The sequence below is a fragment of the Mustela putorius genome, unplaced genomic scaffold, assembly GCF_011764305.1.
Source record: "Mustela putorius furo isolate JIRA1106 unplaced genomic scaffold, ASM1176430v1.1 tig00000832_pilon_pilon_pilon, whole genome shotgun sequence".
NCBI lineage: Eukaryota > Metazoa > Chordata > Mammalia > Carnivora > Mustelidae > Mustela > Mustela putorius.
This window is the reverse complement of record NW_025421491.1, coordinates 899580-925045: the sequence shown is the minus strand read 5'-3', so window position 1 is coordinate 925045 and position 25466 is coordinate 899580. Positions and strand designations below refer to the sequence as shown.

The 25466-nt window shown below is 39.2% G+C and overlaps 1 protein-coding gene across 11 annotated transcripts in view; it reads right to left on the bottom strand.

Moving 5' to 3' along the window:
* SYNJ1 (synaptojanin 1) overlaps positions 1-25466 on the bottom strand; it is an 87012-nt gene that overhangs the window by 17264 nt on the left and 44282 nt on the right. For 7 of the 11 annotated variants that reach the window (XM_013058844.2, XM_013058847.2, XM_013058850.2 and 4 more), the window contains exons 12-24: positions 24924-25089; positions 22410-22433; positions 19496-19687; positions 17654-17738; positions 14164-14304; positions 13704-13896; positions 13274-13432; positions 12055-12211; positions 11343-11460; positions 11030-11245; positions 7881-7959; positions 3520-3682; positions 71-280 (exon numbers count right to left, since the gene is read on the bottom strand). In XM_013058844.2, the coding sequence (XP_012914298.1) occupies positions 71-280; positions 3520-3682; positions 7881-7959; positions 11030-11245; positions 11343-11460; positions 12055-12211; positions 13274-13432; positions 13704-13896; positions 14164-14304; positions 17654-17738; positions 19496-19687; positions 22410-22433; positions 24924-25089 (1903 nt within the window). The remainder of the gene's footprint in view (positions 1-70; positions 281-3519; positions 3683-7880; positions 7960-11029; positions 11246-11342; positions 11461-12054; positions 12212-13273; positions 13433-13703; positions 13897-14163; positions 14305-17653; positions 17739-19495; positions 19688-22409; positions 22434-24923; positions 25090-25466) is intronic. The other 4 variants (XM_013058845.2, XM_013058848.2, XM_013058846.2 and 1 more) reach the window with 2 other exon arrangements.

Genomic DNA, 25466 nt, shown 5'->3' with positions numbered 1-25466 from the left:
AGATTTGACCATCTAAAATCAAACAGATCAGCTAGGGCAAGTCACAGAAAACTTGAAAGAAAATACATACTTTGTAAAGTTGGGTGCCCCGGAGTTCTCGATGGTGCTCGACTTGGTCTTACGGGAAGGGATGGTACGGGGCCCTCTGATATGGTTGGTGACTGGCAGGGGCTGGTCCGGGGTGAAGAGCTCGGTGAAGTGCCAAGGCCAGAACTTGAAGACAGCTGGAGATGCTGGGGAAGAATTTCCTCAACTTCAGCACTGTAGTCATCAACATCACCTAAGGAAACAAGGTTATTAAAATTAGCACCATTTTCACTTTCTCAGAGGTTTGTTTTCACCAATCTCAGAGGTTTGTTTTCAAGGGGTTCATTATAACACTGCAAACATGTAGAGGTTAAGCACAGAGACATATATAAAACACTTACATGTACAGAACTAGAACTAGTGTAAACACCCTTATAGATCATGTAACTAAGGAGAGCGACTACCTCAGAGCACCAGGATGCCTGTGGAGACCAACACCTGGAGTGGCGCTGACACAACAGCTTCCAGTGTTCCAAGGAGCAGTGATCTCAGCATTGGCTGACTCCAAAGTTTACTGCTCTCCTTCCAAACCTTCCTACTTTCTCCATGGAACTGCTCCCTCCCCACTGCTCTCAACTCAGCCCCAGCCCTAACTGGTAGACAGACGGCAGACGGGCTCTCAGACAGCTCCATGCCCTTCCCCGAAAGTCTCTTCATGCTCCTTCCCCTGTGCTCTCCTGGGGCCTCCCCATGTCCCTCCTTCTCAGGGTTGGAAAGGAGAGTCAGGGTCCCCTTGCAACCTGATTCTGATTTCAGAACATTAAACCTCCGATCCTGACCTCTAAGGGCTACTTCTTCGAGGCTATGCCTGCAGGAATTTATGTTAATGCTCCCACATCCCCTTGCTGCCATAATCTCCAGCCTGCTCTGGCGGTGACTTGAACCCATGCGTCAAGGACTAAGCAGAGAGCAGCAGGATAGTCGCGTCCTACCATCTCTCTGGGTGACATCAAAATCCATGTAGAAGACACATCAACAGCTGAAAACCCTTGGTCTTGTCCTTACGCTCTCTTCCACTCAAACACACACAGCCCTCCCAGGTGCACTAGCTCTGACACATTACTCCAACCCTAGTTCCCAGCCTTTGAGTTTTCTCCTGCAGTGACTCTTCCCTCTTGAGACTTTATCAGGATCCAGGCCTTTGATCCCTCTCCTTTTAGCCCCTGTGCCATTCTGCTTCTCCGAATCTGTCTTCGGCTTCAGCGGCACTTCAGCTCGGCCACCCCCGGGGCACCTTTTTCTGTCCCACCGCATCACTTCCGTCATGGCACCAGGGCTGCCGCTGGAGAGAATCCCATGGTGCTGGCCATTGTGCTCACATTAAATTTGCAGTTTTCAGCCTCCTCTGGGACCCTGAAGCTGTCTGGTAATTTCATGACTGGCTCTCTGCCACTCCCCTCCGCCCCCCAACTCCTTCTCAGGAGCTTTATCTGGAAACTTCTCAACTCTCCTGATGCTGTGGGTTGCCCTACTCCTGCAGATGACCTCAACTTTTAACACTTCTCAGAGGAAAGAGAAGTCTTAAGATGGGACCCCCGTCCCCCCTGCAACAACCTGCTGCCAAGCCGGAGTCTAATCCCACGGCTGCACTCAGGTCTTTGTGGTTCGGCCCACCCCGTTTTCTCAGGGACCTGCTCTAACACCCCTTCTGCCCAGCTGGTCCCCAACATCGTCACGAAAGTGCACGAAGCACTCCCAAGCTTTTCTCATTTTGAGAACAGTGTTCCCTAGAACGCCAGTCTCCGCAGTGCAACCCCCCTCCCACTCCCCAGCCCCCAGCTTAGCTTCTTTAAAGAGTCTGTAGACACTCCCCGCTTCTGCACCTCTAGCCACACCTCAATTTACCACCATCTGGCTTCCTCGCTGCACCGCAAGTCCTCTCCTGAGTGTGACCAACAGCCTCCGTCACTGTCATTACACCCAAAGGGCAAGTTTCCCCCATGTCTCCTCATCCGTCTGAGACCCAGGACTCCGCTCACTGCGCCTTCCTTGTTACCATTTCCTTCTTTGGTTTTTTAGGCCCACCTCTTGCCTCTTGAACAGTGCTAGTTGTTTCTTTTCCATTTCCTTTTGTGAGCAGCTGCCTTCTGCCTGTCTTTAAAATCTGGGTTTCTCTGTTCATTCCCAGGACCAGTTTTCTCCCGTCTCTCTACAGTCCTTCTGGCCAAGCCAGGGCGAACCCGTGACTTGAGCTGCCATTAGAGCGGTCCTGCGGGCCCAGAGCTCTCTGCAGAGTACCCGCCTCGCGCACCCGCCGCCTCCATGGGAGCCTGTATCTCAGCTCGACATGAGCCAAACCAAATTCATCTTCTACCCCGCACGGCTCCCCTGCTTGATTTCTTTCCTCTCTCATTACTCCCTCATGAGGCTGCTTACGGACGAGGCCGGAGCCTTTTCCCTCTTCGGTCCCCGCACCTTCCTTCCTCCTGGCTCACCCTGTCCACCTCCCCTTCTCGGATTTGCACCGAGCCACTTCGGACTCTCAGTTCAAATTTCAAGTTCTCTGGGAAACTTGCCCTACTTCCCAAATCCGAGGTAGGCCACCGTCCCGTCCCGTGAACTACTGCAGTGCCATTCACGACTGTATCTCTGTCACCTGACTGTCACTGCCAGCTCACTGGTAACACTGCCAAGCTAGGAATTCTATGACAAGTCAGACATCTGTTGCATTTTCAGCACCCAGTGTGCACAGGCACATACAAGGTAGGACAGAAATGTATGGACTAAGTCAAGGAATGAACAGAGAAACGTGAAAGCTGGAGATGTCCTGTACGACGCTCAACTCTTAAATGTGTTCTGTGGAATGTGCACGGTCTCACAGTATGATATATGCTCGTTTTATAAACTAAGGGATGCGCCAACGTGGGAAATATACCTGAGTAACACAGCACATGGCATGAGAAAGCGCCAACACGTCTTGATGACATTTAAGGAAATTATTATCCAGGTAACTAGGAACTAAAGGTGAAATCTGAAATGGCCACATTTATATGGGTCCATTCAAATACATGTGTTCCTAGCGTCCTCGAGAATCTTTTTAAAATTGCTTTGAAATGTATCTTCTTTTGTAGTAACAACTCTGAATGCCTTTCTGTTATTAGAATACCCACTTTGAACTTCTACTTCTCTATCTTAACCACAACTAGTGGGACCAAACTACACACCAGAATTATCAATTTGTGCTCTGAGCACAGAAGGACATAAACTCACACTTGTAAAGCTCTGAACCCTTAAATGGAAGAATGGCAAATATATTTGCTACCTGAAGTCTAAGTACAGGCAAAACAGACAATGTAATGCAAAACAAAATCTAATTAATTCTGCTCTGTGTGTTACAAGAACACAGAGATGGAAAAACCTGGAGACTAAGCGCTGATGGGAAAGGACAAAGTTGTCTAGAAGCACAGAAGTACATGTGTTCCATAAACAAACCTTCCATATCGAAATCTGCTGTGACCTCCGCATCTTCTCCAAGCAGGGTGGAGCTTGTCGATGATGGCAAGGCAACATTTATTTTCTCTAAACTCATTTCTTCCTCCAAAGTTCTGATCCAGTCTGGACTTTTTAGGGTAATAGTTATAGTCCGACCCAATAACTAGTTGATTCAAAGAGATGGAAAATAAAAATTCATTAGCATGAAAATCATCTTGGAATGAAGAGACTGCTATGTTACACTATGCTAGTTACACTATGCAATAAGTCTAGGCTTAATTCAGCTAGACTCGATTCAACATGTACTGCCTCACACATGCTGAATTTTTAAGTGGCTTAAACATCGCTGATTTTCCCCTTAAAAGCCCATGATGCTCGGGAGGGGGTTTGGGAGAGGGGGGTAGGGTTATGGACACTGGGGTGGGTATATGCTGGGGTGAGTGCTGTGAAGTGTGTAAACCTGGTGATTCACACACCTGTACCCTTGGGGATAAAAATATATTATATGTTTATAAAAAATAAAAATTAAAAAATAAATTACAAAAACACATAAAAAAATGACTGGACAAAATTTTTTTTTTAATAAATAAATAAATAAAAGCCCATGTTGCTCAATCTAAGGTCTTCTCTTCTGGAGTGCACACAGATTAGGTTTCTTTTGCTGTAGCCAGTGTCTTTCCCTGGTCAGATGTAAATTCACTGAAAACTGTGCCACATAATTTGATACTTCCTTTGATTCTGGTCCACAGATTAAGTAATTGGTCCTACATGGAACAATTACAGAAGAGACGACTTGGCATTCTGCCTTTCCTATAAATTTGAGCAGCTTTTAGACCAAAGTATAATCTACAACAGTCAAACACATTATAATTAAGTCACACTGTCCTGTTGACATATTCAAAAAATAGTTTCAAAGAACTTGCAGACAGCCACAAGACTCCTTGGTCAAACAGAGACTGTGCACTAGAAAGACAGTGTCCCTTAAAATCCATGCCATGTAACAAACTTGCTTTCTAAAACCTAAGCTCTCTCCTACACAGTTTCAACTTCCTTCCTTTAAAGAGCTTCTGGAGTATATAAAATAAGTGAACTTTTCTGGTATTTCCAAAGGAGCTGTGTGGCTGTGCCCAACATGCTGTGAAGACAGCTGGCCCCTTTGTGGGTACAGATCTTGGTCGGCTCATGAGAATTTCTTGAAGGCACCGGATGGAGACACTGAAAGCTGCTGGCCAGAATGGTATAGTCCTTTTTTTTTGAAGATTTATTTGACAGAGAGACACAGTGAGAGAGGGAACATAAGCAGGCAGAGTGGAAGAGACAGAAGCAGAGAGCCTGATGCAGGCTTGATCCCAGGACCCTGGGATCATGACCTGAGCTGAAGGCAGATGCTTACAGACTGAGCCACCCAGGAGCCCAGTACAGTCATTTTTTTTTTTTTTTAAAGATTTATTTGACAGAGAGAAAGAGATCACAAGCAAGCAGAGAGGCAGGCAGAGAAAGAGGGGGAAGCAGGCTCTCCGCTGAGCAGAGAGACCAACATGGGGCTCGATCTCAGGACCCTGAGACCATGACCAGAGTTGAAGGCAGAGGCTTAACCCACTGAGGCAACCAGGTGCCCTTATAGTCATTTAGCACCCATGCTGAACTTTGAAGTCAGTGTCCTAAGAAACTAATAATCCTTTACTTGCTTATCAGACCAAATCAATTCCATTTCAGAACTTGGTAATAGGCTTCATGGGTCTTTAAAGAACATGCTCAAGGGGCGCCTGGGTGGCTCCGTCATTAAATGTCTGCCTTCGGGGGCACCTGGGTGGCTCAGTGGGTTAAGGCCTCTGCCTTCGGCTCAGGTCATGATCCCAGGGTGCTGGGATTGAGCCCCACATCGGGCTCTCTGCTTAGTGGGGAGCCTGTTTCCTCCTCTCTCCGCCTGCTTCTCTGCCTACTTGTGATCTCTGTCTGTCCAATGAATAAATAAAATATTAAAAAAAAAAAAAAAGTCTGCCTTCGGCTCAGGTCATGATCCCATGTCCTGGGATTAAGCCCCACATCAAGCACCACATCAAGCCCCTCATCAAGCTCCACAGCGAGCCCCCTGCTCTACAGGAAGCCTGCTTCTCCCTCCCCCACTTTCCCTGCTTGTGTTCTCTCTCTTGAATAAATAAATATCTTTAAAAAAAAAAAAGAACATGCTCAAGAAGGTCATCTTTTAGGTTTGCCCCACTTCAGCTATCTACTTTCCCCAGCTTCTTCCCTGGAATGCAAGAGCTCTTAAGGATCTACATCCTAGAAGATTTGGGGCTGAAATAATATTATTAACAAAGGCAACAGAATAGAGGTTTGGAAATGTCTAACTTTGAGAAGGACAAATTACACATATTATATACTTTCCATAAACATAATTTTTACAGTATTTTCAAAATATTTTTAGGGTGCTAAGAGTAGGTATTTTCTAAGAGCGTAATACAGATAACTAGACTTGAGGGTAAGGGACAGGGCTGAAAAGGAGGGGAAAAACTGTGAACAAGGAAAATTAAACTATCAGAGAAAGACAAAAGAAATTCTCGGCAAGGGAGTAAGCTACCGCCAAGTTGAGAGTTACTCTTAAATATTTATATCCTCATGGGATGAAGACATGCTTTAAAGAAACTAAAGCTAAAATTAAATTTAAAAATCAGCAATTTCCATACAGTTAAGATACAATGAAGTCACAAAATCGACAGGTAGGAATATCTGCAGCCCAAATGCAAAGGGACTGAACTTTACACCAAGGCTGCTTCAGAAGATGAGTAAATACCCTGGGAAAAATAGGCTGAGGGCATATGCAGCTTATTTAGAAAGTACCAATGACCAATACATTAAGATAACCAGCGATGAAAATCCTAACGGAAATGACATACCACTTCCGGTTTTTCAGGTTGTCCAAGTTACAAATTACCCAATATTGGTTAGGATGTTGACATTAGGTAATCTGAGCCATAATATAATTAGACCCATACTTTCTGAAGAGCACTTAGGCAATAAGCATCAAATTATAATATGCCTATATTCTCTCACACAGCAAATTTACATCTAGGAATTTATCCTAAGGTCAGGAATAAACAGGACAAGCACACAAAATTAGAGCATGTAGAGGACTTTCCTGGAATATTGGTTTTAATAATTAAATTTGGAAGCAATCTAGTTATTAATAAAGGTTTGTTAAATAAATTTACGTATCTACCCATGTAATGAAATTAATGCAGACCTTAAAAACATAATTCCTCATACAGAAAAATGTCCATGATACCATCTGAAGTGAAGAGGTAGTGAGAAAATAGCATTTACAACACAATCTTCTTTGCGTTTGTGCATGTGCATATATGTACACATGTACATCCTGCTTGTGTTACTATGTACACAACTGTATGTATAACCCTATTGGTTTTAATACACATGCATCTATGAAGATTAAGGGAAACTGTTTTGTAATGGTTGGATTAGTATTCTTCATTATTTTTCTTTATACTTTTCTGTATTTCATGATTTACTTGAGTGTATTACTATTACAATCAGGGAAAACGAGCATATAAAACCTATTTCAAAAGCAACGTATGTGTGACAACTGTCCTTTTACTCCAAGGAAACTGAAGTAATGTGACTGAAAAGCAATCTCAGGGAAGACTTTATGAGGTGCCCACTGTGAAATTAGGTCTGGATTTTGGTCCTTCCTTCTAATGACCATATACTTAGAAATTTAGGATCAGTACAAAGCATTCAGGAAAAAAATAGACAGACACAGCACTTTATAGAAGTAAAACTATTCCAGGCCATTGATGTAAATTTCCTCCATCAATAACATTATAAGTCACAGGTTAGAAATACCTCCACTAACTAAAACTTTCTAAATATTTCAGTGGGATGAATTTGTTATCTTTGGGAATTATTTTATCTACCTCTGAAAGAAGTATCTGGGTACCATGATCCAAGCCAATAAAAGCAGTTCCTAAGAATCAAGAGTACCTTGCTCCCTTGTTTAGTTGTAAATAAAGCATTTTCTTCCTCTGATATAAATCTTTCCTACCATGAATGACCCACAATATCTATCCCAATTAATAAAGTTTCCATGTAATAAAAATCTAGTTAGGTGATAAACATGTTTTCTTCTTAGTCTGTTACTAATGGTTAGTATCTTTAGGGAGGACCAAAATAATTCCTAGCTGGTTAGAAACCTAGTCTAAATAATAAATAATAAAGCATACCATAAGGTCTTTTATAGTCCTGCACTGGAAATACATTTAGATAATCTTGCAGCCTATCTATAACAACATAATCTTTGGATACCTTATTTCAAAATGGTTTCAAATCTACAAATGCTGCCTTACCTCTTTACCGTTTAGGTTCAGAACACTCAAGGCAGAGCTTCCCTCCAAAAATGTGACCCACATTTTATCTTCTACAAACCTTAGAAAGAGGAAAATAAAACGTAAAAATTAGTCAATATCTTATATATAACTAGCCCAACGACTATTAACAAAGGCCTACAGAGGCCAGGAAGTAAAAAACAAAAACAAAAACAAAACAAAACAGGGAGAGCAGTAGGGCCACTGGTGACCTGGAGAGAGCACTCTTCCTCGGAAAGCTTCAAATTCAAATTTCTTTCAAATACTATGCTAATAAAGCAGTCAGACCTGTGGACTTCCATTTGTGATCCCTGCTAATCTAATCCTTCATTTCACTGACAAGGAAAAAAAGGGCCAGAAGTTATAAGTGGCTTGTTCAAAGTGACCTTATAAGGATAATGAGTTACAGGGCTAGACTCCAAGTCTCCTGGCCCTGCAGACCAGAACTATGTATTTTCATGGTCTCAAAGACTTCCCTGAAGCAAATTTTCTTTGACCAAGAAATAAGATAGGGAGTTTTCATTAGAATATATACATCTGGCTGGCCCCAAGGTACTTTACTTTATTATGGTCCTTTTCTTTATTACTAACAGCCATCTACTCTCTTGCAACTTCAGTGATTCTAAGTTTGTAATTTTGAAATAAGAAACCCCAAAAGGAAAAAAATTAAAAGGACTTTAGAACAAGTTCTGAATAAGATGATCACTGATACTTAATATTGTTATCATTAAAAAAGGAGGAAAATAAAAACATTACCTGTCTTACTTACAGAACAATTTTCTACATTGAACTACTTCCAATTATATAAATCAAGATCAGAAATCCTTGCACATTTTTCAAACGGGAAAACATGTACATGTACACACACACACACACACACACACACACATACTTAACCTAGAATTCAAAAGCATGGCTTATGGATATCAAGAGGAAGAGGCTGTATTCTCTTCCTATCTTCGCCCACTAGGGCAAAAGCTTCTAGATTTTTCCCCCAACTAACAGAAGTATCTACATTTGTTCTAGTTACATTTCCAGACTTTATTTACAAATAAAGTCTACAATTTTTATTTAATAAATAAATTTCATTAATAATTTTATAAATCTCTTATTTATAAATAAAGTCTACAAATAGACTTCGGTCACTCCTTGACAATTGTATTATTCTAGACCAAAAGGTAGCGGTCAGTTTAGCTTCGCCGGTGACAGCAGTCCTCTCCTTGTTTACTTCCATTGTCTCTCTATTCTAACCTGGCTGTCTGCAGGTATAACAACTAGAATATTCCATGTATGGAGACAACCCATAGTTTTATAATGTTAAAATAATACCTTGGTTTGTTACCAATACTTTCTTTTTTTTTTTTTTTTTTTTAAGATTTTATTTATTTGGGAGAGAGAAAGTGAGAGAGAGAGAGACAGCACATACAAGAGCGGGGTCAAGGGCAGAAGGAGAAGCAGATTCCTTGCTGAGCAAAGAGCCCAATGTGGGACTTGATCTGAGCCAAAGACTGACGCCTAACCGACTCAGCTACCCAGGCACCTACCAATACTTTTTCAAGTGATGCCAAGCACTTTGGGGAGAGTTTTTGGCTCCCATTTAATACCAAATTTCTTCAAGACCAGGTTATAAAGATAGGTTGTTTTCCTGTATCAGAGACTTTCATCCTTAATGTACACTTTGGATTCTCTCTAGCCCAGTGTCATAATCTACATTTGCTCGTGAGGACACTTGTATGCCACTGTGCTGCCCACACTGTGCTCCTGGTAGTTTGGCTTTCTGTACTTGGCAAAGCTTACTGTCATCTGTAAACGTGGAGATTTCACTATGTACTTTCTAGTGCCTTAGGAGTTTAGAAATGTTTTATTTTAAAGCTTTGGGGTGGATCTTTGTTAAAAGATTTGAGGGATATATAAATGCAATTTCTTCCCTAGTTGCTCATTTGCTTTCTGGAAGGACTCTAGGTTTCTTGGCCTGCTTCTCACTCTACAGAGAGCACACCATCTTCAGTCTGTGGAGTATTGTTTAGGATCTAGGGAAGCCATTACACAATTCTCATCTTCCCAACTAGATGACAAGTAGGAATCGAGTCTTCAATTTTCCTCTGCCCTAGCCCAGCATCCAGTACAGAGATCTATCCACCAAACAGCTATAAAACGTACCTAAGTGAGATGAAAAGCACAGAAAGAAAACAAACCTCTTCCTTATGAAATTCAAACACATACATGTCATTCAGTCTCTCAAAACTGCTGTACACTTGGAAGAGAACATTTTTTTTAAACAAGGGAAGAAGCATCTGCTTTTGCAAAAGGCAGATGGTTAAGTTAATGACAAAAACCAAGACTGAAATGGATGACTCCTGGCTGTTCATCTGGAGGTGCTGCTTCTCCATTAGTTGGAAAATCAAATGTACTTAAAACTACTTAAAACATGAAATTTCTTAAACTGAGGGAGGAAAAGTCACTCTGCTCTACTCCGAGCTCTCCTTACAAAAATGAAACAGTGATCGCAGCTTCATTTTGCCATGGGGCTTTGTTATATATTAGATTGTTTGGGAAGTTTAAGATACCACATCTAAATGTGCACGTATCTCTGTCATCAATTGTTCACATAACGTTTTATTATTCAACTTCAAACTTTCTAACAAGAATTCAGTTTCAAAACCTATAAACTCTTTGAATAACATTTCTATAGTATGGTCTTCCTATAGTTTGGAAATAAAACTACAGTTGACCCTTGAACAACACAGATTTGAACTGCAGTTGTCCACTTACGTGGATTTTTCCCAATATAGTACTGTACATATCTCTTCTCTTCCTTACGATTTCAGTAACATTTTTTTTCTTCTAGCTTATTTTAAGTATATAAGACATATAATATATAAAATCTGTGTTAATTGACTGTTGATATTATTGGTAAGGCTTCCAGTCCACAGTAGGCTATTAGTAGTTTTGGGGGAGTCAAAACTTCTAAGTGGATTTTCGACTGTCGGGGATGATCAGTGTCCCTAACTCCCCCATTATTCAAGTGCCAACTGTATTCATATACTATCCAAACAATAACAAGGTAATTTCTAATACAGAAAATATTCAGGAGTCATGAGTTGCTTTTGGACGTGAAATATTCTACTCACCTTATCAGTATAACTTCTCCAAAATTTGTAAACTGCTGCAGAAGCTCATCAATCAAAGCATCATCGAAAAAATTATTTTCTGGGACAGAACTTTTGATTGAGACCAATACTGTACCATCTGGTGGACCCTGAACTGCAATTACTTCTTTATAAATGTTTTGCCTCTCTTCAGCTTCAACTTCAAATATATCTATATCAATCAGGGCAACGACAGGCCTTAAGGCATAAAGGAAGATGGATGTGTTAGAAATGTTTAAGAAGGGGTGTATTTCAAATAAATTTCAACCATTAGAAATACCAAGACTGTTTAAACCTATGGTCAGAGGTCTTCAGCTCGGCTCTTCCGTAGTGCAGCAAAGTGCCCGGAGTCCAGGTGTAGAGGATTTTGCTTCCATCTTGAAAACTAGCATTGAGAAGATCTAGATCTTCAGCTGTAGTCAGAATAAAACACACACACACATACAGACAAAGAGAAGCCATATGAGCATGACAGATCATGGGGAGCCAGGGGCAAGCTTCTCTGCTTTACTAGCTTCATCTGCTACACCTGTACAGCAGCAGGAAGTCTAAATACCTTTAAGTTAGAAGGGTATTTTGGTTAAATTATCATTTCATGCTTTACTCAGTCAAAATTAAGGCTTTACTTCTGAGATTACTGAAAGATCTGTGAATACACAGTGTTTCATAAGTAATTCAATGGACCAGTAGCCGTTCATAGTATTTCCAAGCCAGATTAGTTATTCAAATTAAAAACCTTCATCAGCACTCCACTGAAATTCTCATAAAAATTTCATAAAAATGTTTCCTTGCTTCTATGTGAAATTATGTCACTGAAAGAAAATAGACTAAAAAATTAAATTATTATAAGCAAATCTGAGAATATTTTTTAAATTGTTTTTTATTTCTTCTATTCTAGAAAACCTGGGTTGAAAAAAGCAGCCCTCCTCCCTTGATATCTACATCAGTCTCTTCTTCCTCATAAAATTTGCATTAGCTCATTTAAATGAAGAAGTCCATGTCCCGACCTGATCTATCAAATGGCCACTTCCTCCTTCTCCAGAGGACACGGTCTGTCCAGGCAGGGGTGCGGCATTTTTCACTGGTGTCATAGTCGTCCGAAAACAAGTCATATTTGTATGTTGGAGCAAAGGTTACTTTTCCTTCTAAAAATCCTCTAAAAATCTAAAACAAACATATAAAATCAGACAAGCCATTCATTAAATATCTATTATATGCTGGAGATTCACACAAAATTTGTGTCGATCAGATGAATACTTTTACTGAATGGCACAAAGGTTGAGAAAAAATAACCGAGGACTGTTCATGCCACTTGTTTGACCTTTGATGATACAAAGTGAAAAACATGAAAAAGAGAATTCTACCAGACCTTTGAGCTATAACACTTACAACTATAATGGATTTTAGAAATCCTATAGTCTGACATCTAATTCTCAAATGAGGAAGTAAGACCTAAGTCAGATAATCATGAAGGCAGCATATTAAGCGGTCTCAGTTACCTCTTACTTAAAAAAAAAAAAAATTACTTTAACTTTCCAAAATTTTGTGGTTGTAAGTTTTAAAAAATAAATTTTAGAAAGGCAGATGATATAAGAAACCAAAGAATAAATAAAGCAGATTACCACAAGGTCTTAAAGTCAAAAAACAGGGGCTCTGAAAACTAAGATTCCAAATTCACTATTTTTGAAAAAGAAAAAACCAAAAATGTGTACTCTTCCACTTGAACGTGAATCTTACAGAGACCTTAATATATTTTTCCTCCTGGGAATTATTACAAGTCTTCTTTTTCTTTTTTTTCAAAATTTTTTTAAGAAAAGGTAATTCTGTATATGTTAAACTAGTGTCATGTATTTTAAGTATAAAGAGACTCCAAGGTGGGTGCCTGGGTAGCTCAGTTGGTTAAGCATCTGACTCTTGATTTTGGCTCAGGTTATGATCTCACCCTGAGATCAAGCCCTGCCATAATGTTCCATAGTGGGTATGGAGCCTTCTTGGGATTTTCTCCCTCCCTTTACCTCTGTTCCCCGACCCCCCTCCCCTCCCCTGGCCTTCTCTCCCCATCTCAAAAAAAAAAAAAAAAAAAAAAAAGAAAAAAAAGAAAAGAAAGAAAGAAAGAGAGAGAGACATTCCAAGAGATTCAAGAAAAGAAAAAAAGGAAAGCAGGTCTCATAACAAAAAAGATTCCCCTTCTCCTCAATGCAAGTATCTTCTTAAATATGTATATACCTGACCAGCATTTTTTTGATTGATAAGCTGATCTCCTGCTATCAGAGAATCCCAATTTTGCTGTCTTATCAGCTCTTTAACTTCTTCATTAGGCAGATCAATGCGGTAGTTGAAATCACCACACCAAAATACGTAGTCATGGGAAAACAGCATCCTTCCCTGAAGGCAAGGAGAAGGGATTTTAGATTCTCAACAGTCCATCTGAAAAATGTTTTGCAACTATTTCTTTGCCTCAGATATGCTTGCCTTCCCCTGGCCAGGCTCTATTTATGTGAGCCAAGACTAATAACACATGAAACTTCAATTTAGGTGAACACTGGTGATGTTCCTAGGAACTACTGTATGTTTTCAAAAACTGACAGAGAATTTGGGGTAAATTAAAGTATGCATTTCAAAGCTTCATCTTCAAGGACAAGCAATAAGAGCTTACCATAGGAAAACTCAACTTCCGTGCTATTTCTACAAAATCTTCATTTCTTTCTTTGACTTGTGATTGTCCTGCAGCAAAGTGGCTACAGACGAAGCAGAGGCTTGTCGTATGGAATAGCATTCGTATCGCGACTGCTCCCTTATTTCCAGTGGCGCCTCCCATTCCAGTCTTCACAGTATCGACTGCGACATCCCTTTGAAATAGAAGACTCTAAATCAAAGAGGGGAGCTACCAAGAGTTCTGTGCATGTCAGAAATTAGGAATGTCTACGACAGAAAGATAAAACTACAGTTTGAGGACAAGGCTGTGCAACAGTATGGTAAAACTCTTAGTGACTATCAAAAACACACTGAAAACCAAGATGCAGGAGTAAGTGTTTTCTCTGAAGCAACAAACATGCCAGGTCTTTTACTTGTCACGCGGTGATCGGAAGGAGCCTCGGGAGACGCTGTTCACTGACCTGATGAAAGGAGCATGCTGTGGTCTGATAAAAACAAACAGGCACACGCCCACCAACTGCTCCGAGGCCAGCAGCACATACTTGTTGTCTCTGCTGATGGTCTTCTGCAGCTCCACGGCCCACAGCTTCTGGTTTGTTGTGCTGGCAGAAAATATGACAAAGGGAATCTTCTAAAAGACATTGACAATACAGCCTACTTTACAAGGCAATTGTCAATGACATCTTTCTATACCCAAATTTCATAAGACTACCAAACAGTCATGAAATCCACACTGATGGAAATCTTGCTGTAGGCTGGTTTTCTGTTGCTTTTAAAAAGAAAACCCTGGGGCGCCTGGGTGGCTCAGTGGGTTAACCCTCTACCTTTGGCTTGGGTCATGATCTCAGGGTGCTGGGATCAGGCCCCACATTGGGCTCTCTGCTCAGTGGGGAGCCTGCTTCCCCCCCACCCCCGCCTGCCTCTCTGGCTACTTGTGATCTCTCTCTCTCTTTCAAATAAATAAATAAAATCTTAAAAAATTTTTTGGTCAAAAGAATACCATACTTCAAAGTGCAGAACCCCTTTACGGAGGAAACCTGAGTGTCCTGACTAAACCTGTGAGCTTCACTTACACTTTAGTACTCATTAGAACAGAGAAGTACATGCTTCCAGACACTCCGTCCCCTCTCTTATTTTTCTGTACTATAATGAATGTCTTTTAAAAACTTCCCATGGAAAATTTTAAACATGCACAAAAAAGAGAGAACCCTAAGAGAAAGCACCATAAACCTATTACCTAAGGTAGCTTCAACAGTTATCAACATTTTGCCAATCTTTTTTCTTTCAACTACCCTATTTACGTGTGTGTGTGAATATTTTAAACCAAATATAAAACAAATGCCATTCACTCATATGTACTTTAGAATGCATCATCTAATGCAATAGACAGTTTTATTTTTATATAATCACAATGCCCTTATCACACAATTCCTTAATACCATCTAATACTACTCAGTTCACATTTAAATTTTCCTAATTATCTAAAAAATGTCTTCTCACAGTTTTGTTTTGTTTTTTAATTTATTTACTTGACAGAGAGATAGAGAGAACACAAGTAGGCAGAGAGAGAAGGAGAAGCAGGTTCCCTGCTGAGTAAGGAGTCTGATGCGGGGCTCAATCCCAGGATTCTGGGACTGTGACCAGAGCCGAAGGCAGACGCTTAAGGACTGAGCCATCCAGACGCCCCTCACAGTTGGTTTCTTTTTTCTTAAGATTTTTATTTATTTATTTGACAGACCGAGATCACAAGTAGGCAAAGAAGCAGGCAGAGAGAGAGGAGGAAGCAGGCTCCCTGCTGAGCAGAGTCCAATGCGGGGCTCCATCCCAGGACCCTGGGATCATGACCTGAGCTGAAGGCAGAGGCTTTAACCCACCAAGCCACCGAGGCGCCCCCACAGGTGGTTTCTTTAAAATAAGGTCTGGGAGGCCCCTGGGTGGCTTAGTTGGGTAAGCAAATGACTCTTGGTTTTGGCTTGGGTCATGATCTCAGGATCCTGAGATGGAGTCCCACATCAGGCTCTGTGCTCAGTGTGGAGTCTGCTTGAGATTCTCTCCCCCGCCCTATGCCCCTTTCTCGGCTCACTCACTTACTCTCAAATCAATAAAATCCAAAAAAGACTAAAATAAAACAGGGTCCAAGTATGGTGCACACACTGCACCACTGCATTTGCTTGTTACAGCTCCTGAATCTTTAATAGTCTCTCAACCCTCGCCACTCCATCCCCTTTCTGATGCTATTTTATCTTTTAAGAAGTTGGGCCATTTGCCAGTAAAATGTTTGACAGCCTGGATTTGACTGATGTGTCTTCACAGGATTTTGACTTGTCCCTCTAACTCTTGCATTTGCTTTAAACTGGTTAACACAGAAGCTTAGGAAACCCATTCAAATTTATTTATTTGTTTTGGCAAAAACAACCTCATGGCTAGTGCAGTCCCCCTTGCATCAAAGCAGGAAGCACCAAACCTCTGGGCTGTTACAGCAGATCTGCTGTGCAGACTCTGACAATCTAATCAACTCTTCACAATAAAAAGGTCCCCATTAATCCCGCTAGAGTCTTCACATCTATTGGTCACTGCCATTACTTCATGAGGGGCTGCACGGCTTTGATTTTGTAACCACAGCATTCCACAGGCACTGTCCTAAGTTAGAATTCTTCTCTAAAGAACTTTTCTCAACTATTCCATTAGTCTGAAACACAGTTCATACAAAGATGGTAGCATAAATGCCTGGGTCTTTATAGATTTTCAGATTAATAAGCTTGAACCTCCAAAGTACCCCAAGAACCTCTAAAGGGAGCAAAAAAGTGTGTTCTCAAAGTTCCAGGCCACACATGATAAGCGGAAAGCCAGAGTATGACCTCACGCCCATTTATCTAATCTAACACTGCCATAGCACCTCCAAAACACAAACCAGCACATGGATTCTCTTCTACTACCTACCATAATCCTACCACCACAGCTTGGGTTCTGAGAAGAGAATGATGGCTTTCATCTCTTTATCCAGCTTGCTTCTCAGGCCCAGTGAACCCTACCTGATCATTCTATTTAAATTGCACCCCCCCCCAACTCCACACACCTAAGTCCCTTTACCTGTCTTTATTTTCCATTCCACTTCTACCACGCTACATACAAGCACACCTTGTCTTACTGTGACTTGCTTTATTGTGCTTCCCAGTTACTGTGTCTTCTACAAATTGAAGGTCTGTGGTAACCCTGTGTCAAACAGGCCCATCAGTGCAATTTTTCCAACAGCATTTGCTGACTTCCTGTTTCTGTGTCACATTTGATAATTCTCACAAAATTTCAAACTTTTTCATTTTTATTGTATTTGTTATGGTGACCTGTGGTCAAAGATTAAGACTAGCAGAAAGCTCAGAAGATGATTAGCATTTTTTAGCAAAGAAGAATGTTTTAATTCAGGTGTCTATGTTGTTGGTTACACATAATGCCATCGCACACTTACAGTATAGTGTAAACTTAAATGCATTGGGAAGCCAAAAAATTCATTTGACTATGTTTACTGTGGTATTTGCTTTAGTGCAGATTGAGAACTTAGCCTGCAGTATCACTTCAGCTGAGAAAAAAAAATGCCTATATTTATTCTGAAAATCTTAAAAAAAAAAAAAGTCATCAGATTTTAAAAGATTTGCAAAGGGGCACCTGGGTGGCACAGCTGATTAAGCGATGCCTCTCAGTTTTGGCCCAGGTCATGATCTCAGGGTCGTGAGATGGAGCCCCACATCTGGCTCTGTGCTCAGTGCAGAGTCTGTTTAAGATTCTCTCTCCATTTCCTTCTGCCCCTCCCTGCCCCTTAAATAAATAAATCAATCTTTAAAAAAACAAAACAAAACAAAACACCTTTAGATATATTACCCCAATCTATCTTTGTAAGAACTACTTAATTATCTGCCTTCCATGTCCCTCAACTAGACAATTACCTCATTGGCTTACCTTGCATTCACAATGTTTCCAGCATTCAACTCAACCATTTCTTCAAAACCAATTGCAAATATATCAGTTGGCTTACTTCTTTTATCTACAATTAAGCAACCAAAACGAACTTTTAAAAGGTAGCCTTAATCAAATGGTACCCCCCCCCAAAAAACAGCACAACTAAGACCACCAACCTCATAAAATTTCATTTTTTTGTGTTTTACGTGTAACCAAATTCCAATTATAGGCAAAAACAATGAATGGGACAAAATTACTTTAAATTTATCTTCTATTCAGCCTCCGAAGTTTGCTTCTTTAAGACTGTTATTCTTAAAGATCGTTAAGTCCTTCCAGAAATCATTTTGAAAGAATTCTTGCTAAAATCTGCACTATGGGCACCAGAGAAACAAGCCACTTCTCAAAGGCTTAAGTGAACAAAAGATGGGGAAGTTAAGGGATTCTTCAGAAAAGGCACAAAGAGGCTGAGAAATCAGCTCAAATTAGAGATAATAGGAGGGATTTTTCACATTCAAATATGAAAACTAGAGGTTTGACCTTTTTACTATTTCCTTGGTAGAAGAATCCAAGAAAATTAATGGAGATCCGGGTGTTAAGATGTACCCCCTCTGTTTCAGCCATTAGCACTCTCCCAACAGACAAGGAAGACAAGAGAACAGGAGCTACCTGAGATAAGCAGCCCAGGGGTACTTGAGTGGCCCAAATATTCAGAAATGAAGAAAAGTAGCTAGAAAGGGCCTATAAATAGTATGAACTGGGAAAGGAAACAAATAAAACTCTTTATTGACTGCTATTATGTGCAAGGATTATACATGCCTCATCTCATTTACCACATACTTTATAAGACAGATTATTTTTGTCCTTTAGTTGCAGACAAGATCCTGAGGCTGTGGAGAACCTAAACAACTTGCCCCCAAATTTACATAAACTGCAGTGCGGCACAATGTCGCCAGAACCAAATCGCCAGAATTCAAATTCTGGTTTTGCCATTAGTAGCCACACCCTTGGGCAGGTCACCTCCCCTGCTGTGTCTTGGTTTCTTCATCTGAGAAATTAGAATAATAATAGTGTCTATGTAGTAGGTCTGTTACGGGAAATAATGTACAGTACTTACAGAATTGTGGTGTTAGCTGTTATTTTATTATTATTACTATGACGGCAACTACAATGTCAAATTATGTTCAGTGTAAGTGAAAAGGGCATTTTAATAGACGTCCGGGGGGAAAACCTCTCAGGGTTTGAGATATAACTGATTGCAGATAACTACAAACAGGAAAACCTGTATCTCACATTTCTTCCTATGCACCTCGCCTTATACATATTACTTGCTGGCTGTGTACCATTTGAAAAAGGAATTTGAAGTGACTTTTAAAAAAAAAGAAGGCAGCCTCAAATTCACGATTCTAATAAAAAAATCTAAAAAAGCATCCTCAGCTCAGTGTTTGGTTTGGGCTATTAATGACAACCAAGTTTTTCCAAGGATAAAATCAGTACTGTTAAGTTATAAAGTGCCAACAAATGTCACAACCAGTTTTGTAAGATTTTTCATAATCTACCCCAAATACTTACCTTAGTAGCTAAACAGCTAACTAGATTTGAAAAAATGGAACATACTAGGCTTAAAAAATCACCAATTACAAATAAGCTTGCTTTGTGTCAGTTTAAAAGATTAAGAACCAGTTTTTCTTATATGCGTGGTTACCTTTAAGGTTTGGCCTTCACACTTAAAAATCCAAGTTTCTTTTATAGAGTAACGCATATTATGATGCATTATATTTGCTTTATAGATTAATAAAGCACAGTCAGGATGTAGTAAGTGAATCCATATTATAAAAAGCGGACCTTGAAACTCCTGGATGCCAGCTAACTTGGGTGCATCAAGAAGCCAGTCGGTGAGTGTCTGATTCTTAAAAGCTATGCTACGAAACTGCTTCCCACCATTCACGTTCCAGGTTCCGACACATACTCGAATCTTCTTGGGCTTTGAATACTTGTAGAAATTCTCACACATGCTCTTGAGTACTTTGGAAGATGCTAATTGAAAAGAACACATAACAGAATCTTAGCTGCATTAAACCACTTTCAGAAATTGATTTTTATATCTGAGAAAGGATTGACGGGAAGTACAATTATCATCATAAGCACAAACAAGCATAAGACACATGCACAGCCCAGCACGATGCCAGTAACCAACAAGATTTTTTTTTTTAATTTGACATTTACTACAATTGTCACAGTAAAAATGCTATTACAGGATTACTGCAACAATGTAAAACATGCAGAAAAGTTCTGTTTCAATGAAGTAGTAGATTGTTTTACAGTGTATGAAACTAGAGACTCTACATTTTTAGGAATATGGCCATTGATTTTCATATATCTTTCATTTAAAGGCTGGTAAAAATATAAATCTTATTTCTTATTTCCAAACAAAAACATCTAAGAACATTTACATTTAAGATTCTAGCTACTGACAGGTGGCTTGATGAAAAATAGCTCCCAGACAAAAACACAAATTATGTATACTAATGAGAATTCAGAGATTGAAGTCACTACAAAATTCTTCCCATCTCACTGGGAGCAGTAGCCAAAGTCCTTAACAATGGACTACAAGGCCCTAAACAACCGGCATTGCCATCCTGCCCTCACTGGCTACCTCTTCCCTATTGGCTCCCTGCTCAGCCACTGACTCCCTGCTGTTTCAATAAGAGGCCAGCGTGCTCCTACCACAAGGCCTCTGCACTTGACCGTTTCCACTGCCTGCAACATTCTTCCCCTTGACTCCTTCAGGTCTCTAAGTTCCAGTGAGGCTTTTCCTGACCATCTTATTAGAATTTGCATTCTGTCCCTAACCTTCCATATCCCTTCCTTGTTTTATTTCTCTCTATAGCATTAATCACATTTACAAACTGAGTTTTATTTATTTACACTGTAACTGTCTGTCTCCCCTCTCAAGAGTGGAAGTTCCACTAGCGCAGAAAGGCTGGTCTGTTTCGTTTACTGTAGTATCTCCAGTCAGTAGAAGAGTGCCATAGAAAGTGCTCAGTAAATCATTGTTAAATGAATGTTCAATACATTTGGATTCTCAATCTCTTTCCTGCATATTTTTTGACTACCATCTTTCTTCCTTCTAAATCACACTTCAGTTTGATCAAATTAAATTCTCGGCATTTAAAGTAGCTAGAACCTTAACAGACCTCAATCTAAAAACAGAGAATGAACACTTAATTGGCAATTGGTAAGAGGAAAAGGAAATCACAATGATTCTCAGCTTTTACCACATGATTTTATTATTAGTATTAATTATTTTATGATACAGCAGACTCCTGAGAGAATGAATGACAGTGAGAAAGGCAAACAACATCTTAGCGTTATAATGAAAACAGTTTGACCAGTGACTCTCCCCAGGGAGCTGCTGTAGATATAAGCCCACCCCCACTGTTCCCAGGGACAGATGTGCAGATTTCTAGCCCTCTTGCTATTTGATCTGATTACTTGTAGGAGGTGTTGGGTGGTAATGGAAGCAGATGATTTGTTCTGGTCTGTTGGTGTGGTTCACTGAAATCTGGCCCTACCTAGACAATCATTCTCTATGCCTTTGGTCTTTGGTCTCTATGGTCTTTATCATTGCCACTGTTGTTATTATTATGAAGACTGCGTCTGTGATCCATTCTATATCAAAACACAAGTTCTGTAATGATTCAGCAGCTTAAGATACTCAGCAAGACAAATAATGAATTGTGTGAAAACATGTTGCCATGTTGTGTGAACTAATAAAGTCAAATCAGTTTATACATGGAATAAAACATTTTAAAAATTTTCTAGTTTATTCTTAACTGGTTGGCACCTTAATGTGCAGAAAGAAATGAGTCTGTGTTCAAACAGATGTCCATTCCTAAATGCCATATCATTTCAGAAAATGGATTTCATTACATAACTCAAAAATATATTCAAATGTTCTCTTCTTCCATTCTTCTCACAAAAATAACCAATAATTTCTCAAAACATTCTGAACAGTAACTAAGCAAAACAAATTTTCAGTGGTACCAAATCTTAAGTGAAGGGAAGAAATGATGTCTTTTTCTGCTAAATTTCTGGCAAGGGTTTAGCCTTTTTTGTTCCTTCTGCCACAGATTCTTATTTAAGGGCAAGTTCATAAACCTTGTCCAGAAAAGGCAGGCATGAGATTGATAGGAACAGGAAACAGTCCTAATCACTTAATTCCTCTAACTTTGTTAGCAATCTTCATGTTTTTTAAAAGAATTCAGATCACATTTTAGTGCAGGTCTTCTGGTTACAGAAAATATTTACTCCATGGTATGAGAAAATAAGCCTATGCTTTTTTCAATTATTATATATGAGAAACTCTACAAAGTAGTCATCAATCTCACAGACAGTACTCTGAAATTAACCCAAAATAGTCTCGTCTGGAGTTTTCCCATTAGCTTTTTAAGAATATAAGAAAGAACACAATGTTTGTTCAATGAAATTTAAAAATGAAATTAAAACTAGATGAGCTACATTTAATTTAAGCATTTGCTACAGGAAGACATATTTCCTTTTAAATGAGGTACTTGGTTTTCTTGACCTTGAAATTTTTCTTCTCAGATTAAAACAAGATATCAATCTATCCTGTTAGAATCTGAGGGCAAAATAAGAGGAAATTCCCATTTATACAGCTTTATTTATTTACAATATCAACTTCAGAGAAATAAATAAAAATTTGCTTTTATTTACAGATTGGTTTTCTATACTGTACCTGACTGTAATGTCTGTTCAGAAACTATGGATGCATCAAGAAGAAAACAAAGAATCATTAGTAAAACAACAAGTTACAATTAAAATCTAGAGTGTTACGACAATACATTCTAAGATGGCCTCACTTTTTTCTTTTAATTCGATTTGATGACTTTATTTTTTCTGATGGCTACAGGACACCAAAGATTAAAAGATTAAAAAAAATGACAATATCTGAGGCAAACCCTTAGCATCTAAGAAAAATCTTTCAGTGACTCAGTGATGTCCAGAGTTTCAGGAGGTCCTCAGCCTGCTTTTCAGACTGCTCCCGTGTGTGTGGCTTTGTGTGTGTGCATCTCACACGGGGAAATTGTGGGTCTGAAAGCCTGAGGAGCTAGAGGATATTAAACACATGAAAGATACTATCCTAATATATACCTTTTAGTATTCTTTCTCAGACTCAGCTGATAAGTACAACCAGTTTAATTATAACAAAACATATACATTCCAAAAAAATCAGCATGCGGTGCAAAACTGTACAAATTCCCATAGCCACAGAGCTTTGGGGGAAAATGAGCTTAGGGCACAACACTCAAAATCTTCAACAGTGAGTGACATGCCAAAAAAGATGGAAACCTATTAAAACCAGTAGTATAGTTTTATATCATTAAATAGCTTGAAAGGTATGAATACTCCTTTAAATATGGCATTTCATGTTGACAAAGACCTAAAGTTTGCTTGTCAAAGTGGGCGACAGGAAGGTGGCAGCTTGTGAGTAAGGTGACCCTTGAACACACGGGTCTGAACTGCACTGGTCCACTCAACATGTGCATTTTTTTCATTAAATATAGTACCGTAAATATATGTTCTCTTCCTTGTGATTTTCTTAATATTTTCTTTTTCCCAGTTTACTTTATTGTAAGAATACAGTATGTAATACATATAACATACAAAAAAATGTGTTAATCGACTGCTATCAGTAAGGCTTACAGTCCACAGAAGGTAATTAGTAGTAAGTTTTTGAGGAATCAGACGTCATACATGGATTGGCAATTCTAGGGGGTGGACTGGCAACTCCAGGTTTCCACACCTGGGGAACTGAGGTAGAGAGAGGTTTGAAGTATATGCCTAAGTGTATGTTTTGTGTCTTTCTTTCTACCTTTCTACGTTCTGCTGCGTGAAACCACACGTAAACTAATGGAGAACAGATATTATGCCCAAAATGTTCCCTCATAGAGCATCCACGTTGGAACAAATTCCCATTCTCAGAACACGCATTATCGCAGAACTGACTGTACATCTTTTTAGGCTTATTCGACACACAAGAAAATGTGCAGGGAAATAAAAAAAAGTGATGATCAAGTTTGGGAATTTTTAGCTACCTCACTTCTTTCCTTCAACTGTTTACTTTCAGCTGTTGCTTAGTAATGCCTCCATATCAAAGTAGGCACGGGGGAAAGAAGTGGTAAGATGCAAATCAGCCAAGTCTCCACCACTGGGAGCCAGGAAGAAAGCCTGGAGTTAAAAGCAGTATCTAAGATCAGACTTTGTTTTCTAGAACTTTAGTAGGGTCTCAGTTTCCCAGCCTAGTTAACAGATATCTTAGGGGCTAATGGTAATCAACTACCCCCAGCGCCACAGAGAATTCTGAAAGAATCCATGATGACCTATTAGACCATGATGACCTATTAGGCTTATTAGACCTATTAGACCAAGTAATTATCCAAGAGTGCATTATTTGATGAGGAACAATTCCTCTTACATATACAGGGAAAACTGAAAGGTTTGGTGTGAGGATAACAGAAAAAGTAAAAATGTTCAGAGTATTTAAAAGTTAAGATTAAAAAAAAATACCATGGAATTAAGGAAGTTAATTCATTAAGTTCTATAATGAATATTGGGTTTTCCCATGATACTTAAATACATATTCAATGACATGAGCTCGAATTCTTTTGATTTTAATAAGACTCAGTAAAAGATAAAAAGCTACCCTGAAAACCATATATTTATGTCAAATATTAAAGTGTCCTATAATAAGCAATATTCTAAATTATTATGATTTAATGTTTGTTCAAACAATAGTAAGACCAAGTTATAGAAATCTGGGTTTGGTAATTAGTAAAATAACCAATAAAGGTACTTTTTTCCTCAATTAATCATTTGTTTTCTTATATAATTAGGTTATTGAACATTCTATTAAAGGTAGTAGCTGAATATTCTATGAAATCCTGCCTTATACAAAGTTAGTGATACTTAAACCATTTACCCCCTCAATCATATCTATAAAAGAAAACATGCATGAGCCTCATTTCAGAGCTCAATAATACCACTGATGATAAAAAACATTCTACAAGAGCTCAGCTTCTTTAGAGAATGCAATTTTTAAAAACTACTTGGATAGAAATTTTCCCCAAAACTATTGTAGTCAACTCAATCTAAAAAATATTCATGAAAATAAATTAACATTTATTTCTTGGACTTCTGGAAGGGATATAAATAACATAAAGTAATCAAAATATAAAGTAAGTATGCATACCACGCAAACTTCCTGTAGTTAAAAGTGCTCGAGCTTTGTCAGCTAAATCACTATTAAGAGTATTTCCCAGCAGTAAAACATCTATGGCCTCTTGCTTGGAGCTGTCAAAGAAGTTATTCTGAATCGTTCTAGTAACAGAACGAGCACCATCTTTTAACTTTCCAGCCTGTTGGGAAAAAACAGCATGGATTTTTGTTCCAAAGAGTGTTAATTGAACTCAGTAGGCACTTCGAAACTTTAAATCAGTTCTATATGACTTTACTGCAATTGAAAGGGCCTAATCATTCCATTTTGAATATCAAATCATCATAATAAAATGGCTCAACATTTCATTGTTTCTCTTCCTTTTGGATAATAGCTCTCTGCAAAAAGAAGGAAAAATCTCAATACCACAACCTCACCCACTAATGCTATCAAGAGCTGTAAATGCTTAAAATTGTTTACTATAAAGGAAAATAAGTGAAGTGTACCTATTTAAAACAAGAAAATTAAGTCTTACCCTATAACTTTTAGAACTGGGAATGGGATGGGGGTGAAGGAGAT